This window comes from Actinia tenebrosa, unplaced genomic scaffold (genome assembly GCF_029948245.1).
Source record: "Actinia tenebrosa isolate PJP-AT-01 unplaced genomic scaffold, QUT_ActTen_1.0 PGA_scaffold1__47_contigs__length_23844297, whole genome shotgun sequence".
Classification (NCBI taxonomy): Eukaryota; Metazoa; Cnidaria; class Anthozoa; order Actiniaria; family Actiniidae; genus Actinia; species Actinia tenebrosa.
Genome location: NW_028292578.1, coordinates 21,832,606 through 21,850,776, shown reverse-complemented (window position 1 = coordinate 21,850,776; position 18,171 = coordinate 21,832,606). Strand labels below are relative to the sequence as shown.

The 18,171-nt window shown below is 37.6% G+C and overlaps 2 protein-coding genes across 3 annotated transcripts; one reads left to right on the top strand and one right to left on the bottom strand.

The window, feature by feature from the left end:
- Positions 1-43: 43 nt before the first annotated feature.
- On the bottom strand, positions 44-11,417 carry LOC116288439 (unconventional myosin-XIX). The gene is given in 25 exon segments (XM_031695224.2): positions 44-588; positions 813-893; positions 979-1,379; positions 1,911-2,040; positions 2,290-2,623; positions 2,832-2,902; positions 3,171-3,278; positions 3,675-3,749; positions 4,100-4,198; positions 4,600-4,890; positions 5,035-5,156; positions 5,515-5,588; positions 6,018-6,183; positions 6,626-6,716; positions 7,211-7,299; positions 7,425-7,485; positions 7,621-7,677; positions 7,679-7,724; positions 8,124-8,261; positions 9,148-9,200; positions 9,569-9,682; positions 10,071-10,171; positions 10,704-10,757; positions 10,889-11,021; positions 11,327-11,417. Coding segments are annotated over 25 exon segments (2,946 nt in total). The 5' UTR covers positions 11,354-11,417; the 3' UTR covers positions 44-558.
- A 148-nt stretch (positions 11,418-11,565) lies between these two features.
- LOC116288442 (Golgi SNAP receptor complex member 1) lies at positions 11,566-17,872 on the top strand. 2 transcript variants are annotated; one of them, XM_031695230.2, is made up of 9 exons: positions 11,566-11,637; positions 11,773-11,878; positions 11,982-12,039; positions 12,709-12,849; positions 13,989-14,050; positions 14,152-14,217; positions 15,011-15,040; positions 15,184-15,266; positions 16,496-17,872. In XM_031695230.2, the coding sequence occupies exons 1-9, from the start codon at positions 11,607-11,609 to the stop codon at positions 16,618-16,620; spliced, it is 702 nt and encodes a 233-aa protein (XP_031551090.2). In that variant the 5' UTR covers positions 11,566-11,606; the 3' UTR covers positions 16,621-17,872. The 2 variants fall into 2 exon arrangements, with proteins under 2 accessions (XP_031551090.2, XP_031551089.2); XM_031695229.2 differs by having other exon boundaries at positions 11,955-12,039.
- The last annotated feature ends 299 nt before the right edge of the window (positions 17,873-18,171 follow it).

Genomic DNA, 18,171 nt, shown 5'->3' with positions numbered 1-18,171 from the left:
CCTCATTACGCATTCAAGTACTAAATATAAGTATTAGAGTACAAACACTAAAAGTGTGCAACACTTTGCACTATTTAGTAGTAAATAGTGCTAATTAAACAATAGAAAACAATAGGATTAGCATAATTTAGTATTTAGTGGTATTTATGTTATACACTTATAGTGTTTGTACTCTAGCATTCATGGGATATATCTAGATATAGACCTTGAATTTGTTATTATTATTATTATTATAATCTACTGCATTATTGGTGTTTGAGTTTGTAAGAAAATGGTGCATCCCCTCCTAAAACGAAAATCCTGTATGGTCCACATCCCTAGTAAAAAATCTTGGATCCGCTCCAGCCTTCCTTCTTTCAATTTTCTTATTCATTCTTTTTCTTTCCTTCATTTCTTCTTTCTATTTTCTTTTTTATCTTAAAATTTTCAAAAAATCCTCTGTTGAGCTTAGGTGTACAAAGCCTAATTAGTGCTAATCGTTTTATCAGAGACGCCCTGCAACGAGTGTCGATGAATACGTTTAGATAGAATTCTGGTCTTGGTTGTCATTCATTCATTTCACAGTAAAGACATAAGTGATGCCAATCCCTAAAAGAAAAGAAAACAGTCAAATGATAGGGTTTCTGTTGCGCAAACCAAACATTCCTATCAGTCACAACAACTTCGCGAGTTCGATATCTACAATCTTTGTTTTGGGTAAAAACAAAATTGTGAAGCCATAACATTGCTACGCCAAATTTACTGCACCAAATTCATGTGGGCATACAGCAGTCTTTAAAAGACAATCAATCAATTTCGCTTTATTTATTTACCTTATCAATTTCCATACTGTGAAGGGGGCGTGTCTCAGCTTTGGTCAGCGGTGTTCTCCGACAATGAAACACTACGGGCACCTAAAGTGAAACGAGAGAGAAAAAAAAGCCTTCAACCCCGAGGATGATAAAACAACTACCTCATAGTTGATTTTCATGTCCTTACTTTTTCTATTCTTCGAAATGACGCAATTCCGCGATCTCTATGAATACTGTCCAGCGGTTTTATACTGCCATGCGTAATGGCTTGACACTTCTCCATAATCAGAGAGTCGTATACAGGCGACACAAACGGCGCGAACCACGATAGGCGTGGCGCTTGACACGTGTCGACGTGAAGTGGAAGGTAGAAAGGTACAGTTTCTGTGCTTGTAGTTGATTGGCTAAAAGAGTTTGAATGAGTCTCCATAATGGAGGCATCTTCAGAGGGTACGGTGTATTGCTTCGCTTGACTCGTTTCCCTAGAAATTTTCCTTTTGAGGAGAAAAGATCGTACGTGGTGTTGGAGTATTAGGGTGGCTCTTCTGTGAGCGAAGTATTTCTTTCTCTCAAGCCAACCTTTAAACACTACAAAGGAAAAAAAGAAAGAAAAGAAAAGTTAATATTTCTTGACTATAACATGCAAGGCATTTTGAAATGTGTGCATGTTTTTTGTGGGGTGGGGGATGGATGAGGTGGAGTGGCATTCCGCCATCTTTATACTCAAAACAAAATCACAAAACGCATTGCATTGGGACACATTAGGGGTGGGGTGAGGTAAAGTGGAGGCAGCCATCTTGACACCCCAAGGAAAAGTCACAAATTGATCACAACATGCAATGCATTGGGACACATGGGAGTAGGTGAGGTGAAGGGAAGTGGTGGTAGCCATCTTAACATCCCAAGGAAAAGTCACAAATTGATCACATGCAATGCATTGGGGAAACATGGGGGTAGGTTTGGGTTGGAGTCGTAGTTGCTATCTTTACACTCCTTGCTATTGGGACAGACTCCTTGGTAGTTTGTAAAGTTTTAAACCTCAATAGGTAGCAAATATCTGAGGTAATGGTTAAGCCTTGAGAATATGCTGAGATGTAGTAATGATACTTCATTTCTCACCTTTCTGCACCTTGGTCGCAGCCATGTTGAGCCTGTTCGCAACCCATTTTCTATACCTTCTCCAGCAACACTGTATCGTAAATGCTGATCGTGAAAGAAAACCTTCGCGCATGGTTTCGAGTTTCTCGATCTAAGGAGATCAAATATAAAGGACCTTTACTTTGGGCGTAATGCTTTTCCATGTCAGACCATGTGTTACTTCCTTGAGTATAATTTCGTTTGAAATTTTATTTATATTTTTAAAACGTTTTTCTTAGTTAATTATCGTAATTTCAAACGTTTGTTTCAGGGTTCGATCTACATATTACGCGCGCCCTGACTGGATAAGCCCAGAGATTGTTTCAGGATTTGACAAAAAGAATTTAAATTTTAGACTTACAGTTTCTTCGCGTAGGAATATCTTTGTTCGGCCCAACCGAAAACCACTACAGCTCGACGATCCCGTGTTATTTTCTTTGTCCCATTCATCAAAACATCCGATCGATTCCAGTATTGATTGACAGATGATGCGCGTGTGATCGTAGCCGCTCCGTCTTATTCGTATTGAATGTCTCTCAGATCTCCTCTTTCGGCTGGTAGAACCATGGGATCTGGGAGTGGTTGGTTTGGTTGGTGGTGGGGTCGAGAATACTTTGGATGGCGTGAGTGGCAAGGAAAGTTTCTTGTGCGTCACGGTGCAGTTGTAGCGCTTTATGAACTCTCGATGGGTTAATCTAGCAGAATAAAGAGAACTCATTGAGTTTTTTTCTTTTTTCCATTCCTTTTAATTGGTCATTCTATTCTTTCTAAATACTAGATTGAGAAAACCAGGGGGTCAAGGACCCCCTTATTTGTTGAGTTTTCGATCAAAATACGATAACATGATGCATCATCATTTTCATTATCAGGGAGGGAGGGAGTAAGAAATGTCTTTTGCTTTACCTGATCGGGTAGCCAGCAGCGCAGATTCGTATGGTTTCCATTACACCGCAAGAGCGCAACTGGTTGAGTACCTGCAGAAAAAACAGTATTTTATTTCAACGGATACGACAAATCCAACGTCAGCAGCAATAACATCAACACCAGCAGCAACAACGATAACATCGACAACAAAAACTACACAGAAACAACGACAACTTCAACAACTTATGCAGCAGCAGAAGCAGCAACATCAGCAGTAACTTCGACAATAACAACAACAACATTATTTAACTCAGTATTATTCTTATAATAATCAAATGTAGTTACTGCACTGTTAGCCAGTGATATAAAGTTACGAACCTGTTTCTTGTCGAAGAGGCTTGGTATGTTGACTGCATTGGGTCGAACACATCGTATGTAGTGAACACTAGTAGATGTCAGGGTTGACATGAGTCGATCTAGTGACGTCTAGAATAGAGTATGTCAACATTTCAAATGAATGAATTCATTAGAGGTGGACCTAAATTAGCTTATTATTGCTATACTGTATGTATATGTACCGTCGTAAAAATACAATGCAACAAAGCGTCGTGATGAGTTGTACGCGCTACGAATTACTTAGGTTTCCAGCTCATACGAAGACCATTCCTGTGGGAAGTCAATTTCAGTTTTTCAGCATGTCGTACAATGCACGCGTCGCTGTAAGTCAGAGAGCGTTAATACGTTTCCCACTCATACGACGACCATTCCTTTGGAAAGCCATTTCAGCGTTACGGCATGTACTTGACATGGTTTTTCTTGTCGGTGGTTTAAAATACAATTAAGTTTTTTTGGGGCAATAATCTCGCTTCGATTACTACTTACTTTGAATTTGCTGACAACAGTTACACTGGTTTGTAGAGGTTTCTTAAATGTTGTAGTATTTCCAGGAATTGTGTTCTGCTTGTAGTAAAATGAATATAAAATAGCTTTAGCATAACGCATGCTCTGACTAATTACATGGCGAGCTCCAAAACCCAATGGGCCGTAATGTTTAACCAGACCATGTGTCATTCCTCGAAGTATCATTTCTTTGTTTAACGGTTGCGCATGAGAAAAAACATAAATATGCATACAACTTATTCTGAAGAGAAGGGCACGTGGTCTGACATAGGAATTATTACGTCACATTAAGGTCTATTATCAGTTTCTCAATGAAAGATCAACCAGGAACTTGTTCTGCTCCTATATAATAATGTATTGACAAATGGCAGTTGGTCAAGAAGAAGGACAAGCTGGTCATGTTTTACCTCTTGTTGCTTGTTTTGTTGTTTTTTGGAAAACAGACGACTCAAAAACAGACTCTTGCTGGACTGCAGAAGTTCCAAGACTTCTGGTGCAGTGTGGTCCTATCCAAAGGAATACAAAGATATTTCATAAAGGATGAAAGCTAATGCCAAACTAATAAAATTCATCCACCTATACACCCAAACTTCTCATCCATGCACATTTCCACCCATTCCCTCAAACGTTTCTTGTTAACACCTAGAGTTTCCTTTTATGTACCCAACATTTTCACCAATTCCCCGAAACCTTTTTAGTATATACCCAAAGTTACCTTCTATGAACCAAACATTCCCCCCATTTCCCCAAACCTTTCTTGTATGCACCCATAATTCCCATCCAAGCACCCAAAGTTCCCATCCATGCACCCAAAATTCCCATCCATGCACCCAAAGTTCCCACTCGTTTTTCGGAGAAAAGAGGAAAGGTAAACACTAGAAATAACGTACGGCATATTGGTTCTTACCTTGTTTTTCTCGATCAGCCCTTTCACCTGATAACACACACTTTCCGCATAATGCTGGATCACAAACTCAGGTCTTTGACTCTTCAGACGATCTTGATAAAAACATCTACTGGATTCCAGGGAGGAATGGAGTCGGTCACAGAATCCTTGGTCATCAACAGCTCGATTAAGTCTACATTCCTCATTCATCAACGCAAAGACACTGACTCTTCCTTCGATGACGTCAAGGCATAATCTGTTGTCCGAGAAGTCCTGGAACGACCAATCGATGTCTTCTTTCTGGTACTCCTCCTAAAAGAAAGATCAATGTTAAGGTCAAGGTCGAAGTAAGATATTGGGTCCAATATTGGTTCAAAATGTTGAGTCCAATTGAGGGACCGTTTAACGAGTAATTTCACGGGTTAAATAAAATATTTTTATCTCTTGAAATCTTACTTGTTGCTTCTTTAGAAAATGACACACAAAATGCTGTTGTAGCTTCTCGTTGGCGTAGTTAATGCATAACTGCTCTAAGCTGTTGTCCTTGAAGCTCTCGAATCCATAAACATCAAGTAGCCCTGGGAAAATCAAGAAATATTAGCTGTTCTGTGCAACTGATTTAATTTAGATTTAGTACACTCTCCATTGCACACCCTGACGTGAGACTAGTTCTTTGGATTCATCAAGAATGTTAGAATTAGTATGTCTAGAAAGTTCTTACTCCGACGAAGGACTAGCGTCCGAAACGTCAGTAAGTTTTTTCATCTTTTCACGGTGTATAATTTACCTTTTCATCATTACTGTTTCATTAGAAACACCGACGCAGCTCACACTAGTTTTTAGCTAGTTATATCTTCTTATGTCTCGAAAGGGTTTTCGAATCAAAAAAGAAATGTTATAATTGATATGTGACTAAATATTTTCCCGCCCATTTACCTATAAAGGCGTGTTTTGAGTGACTTGGTGCTTTAATGCTGGTGTTGATGAAGTCTACGATCCAATCGAAGAGTCTGAAACCAAGCAGATTGTATACATTATTACAGCCTTATACCCTCCTGGTGCAACTAAAGAATGCATGATGATGATGATCATGGTGTGAAGATGATGATGTGATGATGATGAGAAGATGGTGTTGATGATGACGATGATGATGTGAAGAGGAAGATGATGATGATGTAAATATGGTGATGATGATGCGAAGATAAATATAATCATTCGTCGATAGTTCTTGAAAAAGTTGTAGATATTTTTTTTAGTTTTGTAAAGCGCCATGAGAAAGTAGTTGATATGCGCGCGATAGAAATGCACTATTATTGTGATGATGATGTGAAGATGGTGATGATGATGTGATGATGATAATGTGAAGTTGATGCTGTGAAGATGGAGTTGATGATGTGAAGATGATGATGATGATGCGTTAGAATGACGCAATGATTTACCTTGAGTAGATAAGTTTAGCCATACAATCTCTTCTAGACAAACACTCTTCAACACCACAGGGTTTTATAAACTCTTCCCTTGTCGAGCCTGCTGTGATACGCCTTGTACTGATGCACTTGTTGAACCTATCTTCATCCAGCTCTAGCATCGAGCATGCTCTCTTAGCTTTAAAGTAATAAATTATAGGAAATGAATACGCAAGGAATGAATACTGCTCAGCCTTTTTAGGTTTTATTCGTGAATAAAATTACGGACACACGGTGCAACATTGCGCGCAATATTACAGGCAATCGATATTGCGAGCATATCATATGTTGCAATTTGTAGTAAGCAATGTTGCTGAAGAAGAAAACGATCCTACTTCACTAACATTGCCTGAAATATTGTGCGCAATGTTGCACCGTGTGTGGGCGCCTTAAAGTGCTCGACGCCTCATCGTAGTGGGATTTAGAAGTTCATTTTTGCGGAGGGGGAAAACCGAAAAATCCGGAGAAAAAAGAACAGGAAAAAAAACAAAACAAGAAAAACAAACAGAGCAACAAAACACACGCACGCACTTAAAGGTGAAAAGGGTAGACGAGGAATAAAAAATCCGCCTTGCACTTACCGATTTCAGAATTGACAAAGCTACAAAGTTCTTCTGACGATTTCCCTTCATCAAAATCGACCTTGCACATGCTTTGAATTCCTTTGAGAATCTGAAATAGAAAATTTTGTGCTACAAATCTAAGAATTAATGAAGGCAATAAAAAGGTGGATATAACTGCCGTTAACAAATGGTAGGGTGGGGGGGTTGGGGGGAACCTAAAAGTAGGGTAGTATCAAAATGAAGATTTTGACAGGCTTTCATTTATTTATTCACTGACCAAATCATTTTTTGAAGTTATTATCTCTTTATCCATACGTTACTATCCTTTCCTGTCCCCTCTTCCTTCCTTCCTTCCTTCCTTTTTTCCTACCTTCCATCCTTCCTTTCTTCCTTCCTACCTACCTTAATTCCTTCCCTCCTTCCAACCTACCTACCTACCTACCTACCTTCCTTCCTTCCTACCTTCTTCCTTCCTTCCTTCCTACCTACCTACCTACCTACCTACCTTCCTCCCTTCCTTCCCTCCTTCCTTCTTCCTTCCTTTCTTTTTTTCTCTTCCTTTCTTCATTCATTTACCAGCAGTATATTATATACCCAGCTAACCTTGAATATTTCTGCTTGTAAGTCATCTTTAATACCAATATTTCTCATCGCTTCGCATGTAAGAACGAACGCCTGCCTATCTTCGCCTCCTGTGAACAAAAGACACCAAATGAAATAACAACAAATACGCAAAAAAGCAATACTATTGCTATACAGTTCTTTATCCAGTCATATAACTGAATCAAAACCCAAGGAACGAATGAGGAATTCCTACCCCATCTTGAAGATCGTCTTCTTGTTTTTCGCGGATTTTCAAGTTCTGAATTTGACGTCATCTGCAAATAATAACAATTAAATATAAAATAAAAAGTTTCCAGTTTCTTTAGCCAGTCCAGGGAATATTACTGGTTGGTCCTATATTCAAATAAGCAAGTTTTACTAAGGGATTTTGATATTTTATCGAAACTTACTTGGTAAAAGATGTGAAAGTTTTTTTCTCCGGGTGCCTGGTGTACCACTCGCGTCTTTTTCCAACAAGTACGTTTTAATTTTTGCTCCTACGATGTGATTCTCCCTAAAAGTAGAAAACCCTGTCCTTGTTTATAATTTAGATCTACTCAAAGAATTACTGTACAAAACTGTGCGCTTTTCTTCAGGTCTCTAGAATGAGGACTTCAGAACTCCTTAATGCATCACTTAATTTAGTTGAAACAATCTCCAGTTTTTCCCCTAGCAACATAATTTTAATCATCTTCAAACTTTATTTATACCCTGAAACAACCTTTGGGCTGTTGATCAAAGCCAGGGCGCGGCCAAATCACAGATCGAATTTGAAATTTGCATGTTAAGTTTTTGCGGAAGGAGGAAACAACATTTTTCTCAGGCTTGTGTATGGATCCCATGCAAAGTGCAAAAAGTTTGGCGCAAATCATTTGGTTTCAGTTAAGGTTCTGATTCTTTCAGTCTTACTTACAGGTTAAACTGCAGTTGGATGTATTTACCAAAGCGACTGCTGTTTTCGTTACGTAGAGTACAGGCATTACCGAACGCCTCAAGGACGGGATTGGAGTCTAGGATCCGTTGTTCAATACAGGAGACACGATCTAGGGTGCTAAAATCACGAGATATCACAGATAAATGAGGACCACAGGTTTGTTAGTGTATATGTACACTATTACTTGTTTATCCTCTTGAAAGAAAAGTCATCATTATAAATACAATAAAAATTAAATACATATGAATAGCACTTTAGATTTTGTACTGCTGTGAAAGTATACGGCCCGGACATGATGTACCGTGACCGTGACGGTGTTGTGTTGCAACATACTGACAGGATGATTCGTTATTTTGCGCGCCGAGATTTTGCCATTTGTCTCGATATTCACACTGTTAGCAAGTTTCGTTCAGTGATCCTCAGGCCCTGATACGCAGTACAATTGGTGTATTTTATGTTGCATGGAACAACGAAGTTCATGAACATTGGCTGAAAATATCGCATCTTTGCCAATAACGTTTCAGATCATGTTCACTGGATGAAACTTGTTGCGCACAACAGTTATAGCATCAGATCACGATTCTACTTCTGTAACGTTGTGTGCGCTACACTGTAGACCTCTTGCAGCATTTCCCAAAAGCAGCTCAATTTGAAGGAATAGAGTTTTACTCTCACGAGAATTCAAAATCATTGTTTTTCCTCAAAATTTAGCACGCTCACTGCTTTAGGAATCTATGAAAGGGGTCTATGGTTACAGAGGTTGACACATGGTGCAACACTAATACACTGATTGCTGGAACCTTTATGTTGAATGGAAGCAATGTAGTGATATTGTACATGCAGATGGTTTGATAACAGCTTTATGCTGACGAGCTTACCCTGGCAAAACATGTAACTATTATTACTATTATTATTATCATTATTATTATTATTATTGTTTAGATTGGGTCTTTCTTAGCAGCCACCTTTCTCATGCATACATGAACCAAATCTGTTATTTTACCTTTTTTCTGTCATGTCTGATATAAACTGCATCAATGTTCTAGTAGTCCAAGTCTAATAGATAAAATTAAAGGAGAAGAGTAAGAGAAATGGCATTTGATGTGCAGATGAAAATCAAACTGGAACTATATTGTTCTTGAAGGCTGTCATTTTAATATGAAAAAAATTATTTTAGTAAATAATTCAGAATGGTTTCCCGAAGAAATAAGGAAGGGGAAGTACTCAGGCTTTTTGTGGGAATTGTAACCCAAATTATCACAAATAGCTAGGTCATAGTAGTTGAGACAGTTTTCCTGGAACCTAGAAAAATGACCTCAGGTGATAAAATGAGTTCTAGCTAGATCTATCTAATATATTTACCACTCCTGGGTGGACGGCTTAATGCAGTGATAAAACAAGGTCCTATCAGTTAAATCACCAACCTTTCCAGCCCCACTTTCTCCACTGATTACAATAGATTGATTTGAAGTTTCAAAACCTCTCTTTAAGTCACAGTATGCTTTTTGTCCAATGGAAAAGATGTGAGGGGGAAGTTCCTACAGTAGAAAACAGATTAAATAATAACATAAGGAGAATGACTGAGGGGGAAGTTCCTACAGTAGAAAACAGATTAAATAATAACATAAGGAGAATGACTGAGGGGGAAGTTCCTACAGTAGAAAACAGATTAAATAATAACATAAGGAGAATGACTGAGTCTAAGCATAGTTATGGTCTAAGTTCCACTCAATATTTTTTACAGATAACTGACTGGTTTAAAAACTAGGAAAATGCAATCAGAAATTGTGTTTTCCCCTGAAACACAAAGAATAATTATAACTTATTACCTATTCTAATTACTTAATTACAATTTGCCCCCCTTTCATGCTCTAAAGTTTCTAGTGTATTTATAACACAGTACAGAGACATGTGCTAGCATTTTACCCTTGTCTCCACTGCACTCTTCTTTCTATATTTTGCTTCAGTTTCATCATCATAAAGTTCATCGACATCTTGACAGGGGTTGACTGCTACCAAAGGAATGCCTAAAAAAGAATTAATGGGTACCATTCAATAATGATAAATTATCATAGCTATAGTTTATACAGGGCATGGGTTAAAATATTTTTTTTAGAATCTTTCAATTTGCAGCTGCATAAGTTGCATCATATACTACAAGGATCAGCTCAGTTTGATAGTTTATACATTATGCTTCTATTTTAACATGAATAGCCTGTAATATACCCTTGAGTGGAGAATGGAACCACTGTCAAATAAAACTTCTACTTATAGTATGGTAGATTGGTGATGGGAGTATGACCCCCACCCCCGCCCTTAGTCTCCTTTGCAGTAGTTCTTTGTGTTAGTCCCAAACTCCCTCCCCACATAATGATTTGTTTGGGACTGACACTAAGAAAGACTACCCCCTTAACCTTATGAAAAATTCTCTTACATAAACATTGCCTTTGCTCTGCCCTAAGTTGCTGTGTTCATGATGATGTCAAGATTGGCTCACCCCAACTGTCCCAGTCCTCTCATTTTGGATTTTTATGGATACACCTTTGGTGTTTGCCTTACCTGCCCAAGTATAGTAGATTCCAGCTTTGAATCTTTCTTCAACTGTCTTGACAACTAAAACATAATAATTTAGAAATTTGGATACAAAAGAATATATTCTGAGTATGTTCAATTTCTGAGGAACTCAGACATATCAAATGACTTGTCTGGCAGATTGGAAAATTGTAGTCTCCATTGTAACATACCTGCATCCTCAGTAAGAGGGGTTATTGCTGTCAAGTCATCCACCTTATTCGCTTCTACATCTTGCCTCTCATTTGGCTGGTGTTGAGGGGTCTCGCTGACAAGCAGTGCATTATTTTTTCCCTGTAGACAGACCTAAGTTTCACATTGAAAATCAGTGAAAATACTTTTAAAAAAGATAATTATTCTGGCTCCTAATTTCGTCTTCATAATCGAGTATCGTTTCCCCATCCCTTTTTAGATCTATAACGGTAAGAAATGCATTCTCTATTAAAAATGAATATATCTTTCCGTGAAATTGCAGAGAATATTGCAGATGAATATCTGAGCTCAAATTGCAAAAGATGATGAAGTATGGAGGCTGTTGTTCTAAGGATTTTACTCCGATTTCGTAATCTATAAGGTCTGAAGGTTCCTTAGAGACTATCAAAAGGACTCACCTCGGTGTTCGTGTTCTGTACCTTCATAATACCTGACTATTTCATTTCAAAATAACTCAAAATCGTAGAAATTATTTATACTCAAAAATCCATTTTGTTTGAATTTCGAACTGAATAAACAATTTGCAGTCTGATTGGTGGAAACCTATCAAGAGCCCTCGATACGTATATCAGCGGTACACCTTGGAAACATATGAGCCTTCGTTAAGAGAGCCAGCGGGTTTTATTACACGTTTCACAACCCAGAATGCACCGGGGGTTTAATAGATGAATCAACAAGATGGCTTCCCCTCCGCTCAACCGATGGGAAGGTACTATCATTTATAATTTAATTTCCTATTTTTACAAAACTCATATTTCGAATATAATGCTAGAGTATCGTTGATCAAGGATTGTTCTGCATTTGATAAAAATTTCACTTTTTTTCTCGGTTTTATTCTGCTTAGATTTGAGGAAAAAAGCAAGACAGCTGGAAAACGAAATCGACCTCAAATTAGTGTCGTTCAGTAAACTTGGAACGTCGTACACTCACCAAGATGGCTCTAAAGACAGGTTTGTTCGTGCGATAATAAGGTTATGAATGTGTAGATATTTTTGCCGTGTTTCAAATAATCTCATCGTTCCTCAGCTCGGACAAAACACCTCTTCTCAACAGTTCTTCAGACAGGATGTTCGAGACGATGTTGATCGAAATTGAACAACTTTTATCGAAGGTTTGTACATCTTTAATATTCAAATAACTATTCTTCATTTTTGTTCTTGCTAACCACATAAAAATTGTCGACATTAACGAGGGGACACGATACTGTTACTGCAGTTGATTTTGATAGCGGTGATTGTCATTGAGTCAGAAATATGGTAATCAATGTTTATATTAATTTAAAAAAATAAAATGAACTTTGTAATATTTTATGGAAATAAGTTTATATCATTCGCCCAGGAATACTTCAGCAAGACATAGATAAAGCAGTACTTGTATTAGACTAATACTGGTACTCATTATGTTAAGCTGACAGTGTTGTTGTTGGCGTCTTGGCATGGCATTGTTTACATCAGTAACTGAAGGGGGAGGGGATGGGGGATGAGGTCTTTAGGCTACTCATATTTTGCTAATATCTACCACAGCTTTTCTCCAATGCATACCACACAAAAAATGACCCCATGGGCTTTACTCATAATAAATAGATTTACTCGTAAACAATAGATTTTCCCATGTGTAGCATCAAATTCAAGTGCTTTAGAATAAATTTATGTGGGGTAAACGATGGTTTTTATTTTCATGTAAATAAACATTGCTGCCCCATGAGTAATGTCCATAGAAATGTTTGGTGTATAGTTCATGTTTGCAGAGATTGACCTCTTTGTTGTTTTATTTACTCTAGTTGACAGAAGTAAATGACTCAATGGCTGAGTATGCTTCAGGCTTACATACCCTGGGACAATCAAATGCAGCACAGCTTCACACGCTACAGAGACACAGGGATATACTACAAGACTACTCACATGAGTTTACCAAAACAAAGGTATTGTTGAGCCATTACTTTAATGAAAGTAATACAAAGTGGAACCAGGAAGGGGTGTGCACCCCCTGCACCCCTCCCCTGGATCCGCCACTGCCTTGGTTTTAAGAAACAATGTCTTTATTTGGTTTTCCAGCCAGTAGTTGGAAACTAATTTGGCCATTGAATCTAAACTGGCATTTGACAGGCTGTTGTTTTGAGCCTTGATTTATGTTAACTTCACACAATATGCATGTGCATTTTGTGTATATTTTTGGCATTTGTCAGCCATGCCTGTCTTCCTTTGGGTAGCCTGTGTGAGAAGCATGTGCAGATAGCATGTGTGTGTAGCCTCTGTAATGTGTGCATGTATAACATCAATAGATTGCTATCAATAGACGTCACTTCCAGGTAATAGCTCTTTTTTGATGGCTTGTAGAATCCTGGAGGTTGTTTTGATCTCTTGTTTTCTGGTTTCATGTCATGAAAATAGTCAAATACAATAGTTTGAGGACTTATTTTGATATGTTTTCACTTAGCATCTGCTAGTTGCCCCCCAGTCAACTGCTTGTTTGCCCCCTAGTCAACTCCAAAAAGTCACGTGATTGATAGTAAGCAATAGACCTGTCTGGAATTTGTCGAAGTGACCAGGAAACAATACTTAGTTATATGTACTATAGAGGTTTTGTGCCATCGTGTGACGGCAGCCATGTTGGCTGTCAGGAACAAGACATGGGAGAGAATTCAATTTCAAAGAGCAAAGGGATTCTATTATAGTAAAATAAAATATGAATGTAAAATATGAATGTAAATAAATTCTGGCTCTTGGTGTTGCAAGGCACCAAAGTAGCTCTTTCTATCTAGTTCCATATTCTCCATGTTCATATTCTCTATTCTATATTCTCTCTCATTGTTCTGCCATCTAAGCACAGCCAGCCCAAGCTTTATTATGGGCATGGGCACGTGATGGTGCAAAACCCCTAAAACATATAATATATATTTACTGCATTTTATCAAGTCCAACAGTCTTGGAACCATTGGCCATAGCCCCTCTAGCCCCCCCCGTCTCCGACGTTCCTGAATAGCCCAGTCTTGCTTTACTGAAATTTTATCTACTATCTTCTACCACTAACCATTGTTAATTACCTCATCTCCTTCATAAGGCTAATATTCAGACATACAAGGACAGGGAAGACCTTCTTGGTTCAGTCCAAAGAGATATCAAGTAAGTTGGCCTTTCCCTCTGTGAGGAAATTGGAAATTCTTATATTTCTGACACGTTTTTCTTTCTTTTTTTGTTTTGTTTTGTTTCTCTTATTCTTTAAGTGCATACAAAACAGGATTAAACAGAAGAACTGACTTGTACCTCAAGGAAAACGAACACATAAGAAAGTATGTTATCTTTAAAAGAATATTACAAATTCAATGTATTGGAGTAGAATGTATAAAGGATAAAGGATTAATGGTGATGATGATGGTGGCAATGATATTGATGATGGTAATGGTAGTGATGATGATCATGATGGTGACATTGATGGTGGTAGTAGTGAGCATGAAGATTTTAATGATGGTGATTAAAATGAAGCTACACAGATAACTGAGAATTCAAAACAGACGTGGAGATCCTGAGGATCGAACTGTGGACCCCTAGCTCCAACTGAGCTACATCTGCTCCTAGAGTTAATAATGTGAGGGGGTAAGGTGCACACCATCTGCTTCCTGGGATAACAGCTTCGTAGCTGGAGGAACTACCAACGTTATACATAGTTACATGTTACTACCTTTATGGTAATTGTGATAATGGCAGTCTTGATGGTAATGATGGTGGTGGTGGTGATGGTAATGATGTTGAAGGTAATGATGTTATTGTGATGATGGTGGTGGTGGTGGTAATGATGTTGAAGGTAAGGATGTTAATTGTGATGATGGTGGTGGTGGTAATGATGTTGAAGGTAATGATGTTATCGTGATGATGGTGGTAGTAATGATGTTGAAGGAAATGATGTTATTGTGATGATGGCAGTCGTGATATTAATGATGTTGGTGGTGTTGGTGAAGGTAATGCTGGTGATTGTAATAAGCGAGGTGGTGATGGTAATGATTGTGGTGATGATAATGATCATTCTGATGACACCTGTTCAACAATTTCTCATACATTCTTTTATTTTCATTATGCTTTCTACAGTTCTGATAGATTAACAGATGAAGCAATTGGGTATGTTTTCTCAATACAGTAGACCCACATAATATTTCCATCCAACACAGAGTAGGAAATATTCAAAATCAACTTTCTAGATATTTTTTCATTATATTGAAAGAAAAAAAAAGAATCATTAACATTGTTTTCTTTCATCAAAGAATCGCCCAGGCAACCAAAGAGAATCTACAAAGCCAAAGGGGAGTGTTGTATGGAGTTACTGGTCGGCTTAGCAACGTGACACGTATCCTTTGAAATGCAGATTAGTGATTCTCAAATACACCTAAACGCCTTTTCATGCATTGACCCACGTGGCTCTAAAGACCAAACGAACTACTTCTTTGTTTCTTATTTGTTGATCTACATTTTGTTTTCGTTCAGTTCTATTTTAGTTGTTGTTTGGAGGAATCAGTGATTTATGGTGAACTTTCCTTTTACCTTTCCCCTGTCAAATTCTTTTAAAGAACATCTCGTTTCTACCATATTATAACAAATACAGATCAAACAATAGTGAAAAAACCTCTGGGCTGATCTAAGTCAGGGCACAGCTAACTCACAGATCGAACCCTGAAACAACCTCTGGGCTGATCTAAGACAGAGCGCAGTTTATCACAGGTCGAACCCTAAAACAACCTCTCGGCTGATCAAAGTCACGGCACGGCTAAATCACAGGAATGAAAATCAGAGAACCTAGAGAAAAAGTCTTGAATGATAGAGAGACCCACAAATTCCCTCTCTCAGCAATTTACTTTTCCAAACGTCTTTCACAATTATTATGTATTTTTGGAACTCTTTGAAAAAACATTATTTGGAAATTTTTGGAAAAACATTTTGACTTTTTTATTATTATTAATTAAAAACCTACAACATCTGTTTCTGGAAAAGCTTTGTAATATCAAAATGGCTTGGTAAACTCCATTGACATATTTGTTTTATTTTCTTCTGTCGACATATGGTCAAAACCGATAACTTTCGTAATCAGTCAACAATAATGTATTACTGAATTATCAAAACGCTGGACTGTTCAAACAAAACGATGACAAGTTGACAAACAAATTGTTCTTCATCAAAAACTCAGTTCGGTTAAATGAATAGATTTACTTTACACATTAAAATATCGTTTTTAGAGACTTTCTTCCATTAGAAGATGGAAAAAAAATTGCGGTTCCTGGAATCGTAAAGAGATCTGACGCAAATTTTTGTTTTCTGTTTTTCTGCTTTAAGTTTGGTGTTTGAAATCTTTCACATGGGGCAAAAGCTTTCGTATGATCACGAGAAATGAGCGCAGTATTATAGTATTTTAGAGAAGCACAAAGAAGTACAGAAACAAAAAGGCTTTACTCATTCGGAAGGGACTTTTATATGACCATTTTAGCATCTAATATGGTACAGCATAAAATGTTGTTTGATACAATCCGGTGTTATTTTTCCTGCAATATTTTTTTCATTTTTTACCTTAACTTATCAAAACAGAACGATTTCCAGCCCTAAACAACCTGATGCAGAAGATAAATTTACGAAAAAGACGCGATTCTATCATCCTGGCTTGTGTTATTGCTGTATGCACTATATTATTACTGATGTATGCATTCCGGTGAAATCAAAGACCTTGACAACAAAGCAATGCTTTTAATAGACAACAATGGAAAAAGAAAATTCATTTCGGATAATTAGAAATTTGACAAATTGCGGTGGCTACGGAGTTTTTATGCTTTGAACAGAGCTGAACTTGAATTTGTTACACTATGAGTGTTATTATAAAATAAGCACAGAAATCTGGAGGAAAGTTCACCGTGAAAGTTGTTTAACCAGGCTGGCAACTATCTACAGAAAAGAGAAAAATGTAAAGCTTGCTGAACAAGGAAGTAGTTGCCACGAGAGAAGAATTCCTTTTGCGGAATGAATGCATTGTGTTTGTACTGCCGATGTTTTGTCTTCTAAAACTGCAAGGAAATGACACATGTTGGAAATATTTTAATATCTATTTACAAATATCACACCTATGGGAGCAAGTGTTAATGGCGCTAAAAGCCCACACGGACCACTGTCTACTAAACAAATTAAGCCAAACCTACGATGATGTTAAGAGAGGGGTGGGAATGCGTGACTTCTAAGTCACAAACTGATGAGTCACTTTCTGCTTAAGTTTTTCAAATTAGCCAAACTTGCTCCAAGTCATACTAATGTTGGATATAATAGCATCCAAAATCTTCACGTGGATGGATTCAAGACCACTCTTAGCATGGGGATTGTTTTGTCCATTTTCTTAATACCAATTGAGGTCATAAAAATGACAAGCTGTAGGTAACAAAATAAATGAGTTAAAATTTGGGTAGTTAAACAATAGACTTTCGGGAACAAGTTTCACCACCACTGTGTTAATAGACGAAACGTGTTATTTCTACAGAATGTTTAAAACGTTTGTTCGCGGCCCACTCGAATTAAAAACAGTCTTGTGTTTTTGCTTCTTTTTTCCCGAAAACTAATGTCGTAATGATTTGTAATGAGATGGACATTCCATAAATATCACGATCGTTATTCGTTTATTTGTCGTTCACTTAGTGGTTTTCTCGACTTTTTGGGTTCCGTTCATCATATTTCCAACCGTCTGAGTAGTAATGGTATTTTTTGTTGGATGGAAGCAAAAATCCAGATCAGAAAGTTATACAGCATCGAACGCGCTCTAATTAGATACCCCCTTGGAACGTAGCTTTTGACCGATGCATTTGAAAATATAGTTTGTAAAAATTTGGAGCAATATTTTGTCATAGGGAGAAAATTCAAACGTATGTACAAATCAAAATGAATTAAAAATAAATAGTGAAATAAAATTATAGTTGAAATTATGAATACTTTTTAGGTATTAGTTGGGGCTATTGATAATCACTAGACTGAGAGCGGTCCCACTTAACCAAAACACTCGCCTTAACTGAGACTGGAAGGAAAAGTAGGACAGCTCGCATTCTAGATAATCAGAGACTACGAAGGTCAGTTTTCATTAGTTGTTGGGGAAGTTTGGTTTACTCATATGATTTTCACGATCAATTCGTTCACCCGGGTACAATTAAGCTCGGCATGATGAATCTTCATTTATCAATAGCGATGTTTGGTGCCTAACGCTACTAAGGGAAACAACTTTCAGTTCCAAG

Coding starts and splice junctions, on each gene's coding strand:
- LOC116288442 (XM_031695229.2), top strand. CDS start 11,607: ATGGCTTCCCCTCCGCTCAACCGATGGGAAG. Junction 12,850..13,988: donor ATGAGTTTACCAAAACAAAG/GTATTGTTGAGC, acceptor CTCCTTCATAAG/GCTAATATTCAGACATACAA. Junction 14,218..15,010: donor GAAAACGAACACATAAGAAA/GTATGTTATCTT, acceptor TGCTTTCTACAG/TTCTGATAGATTAACAGATG.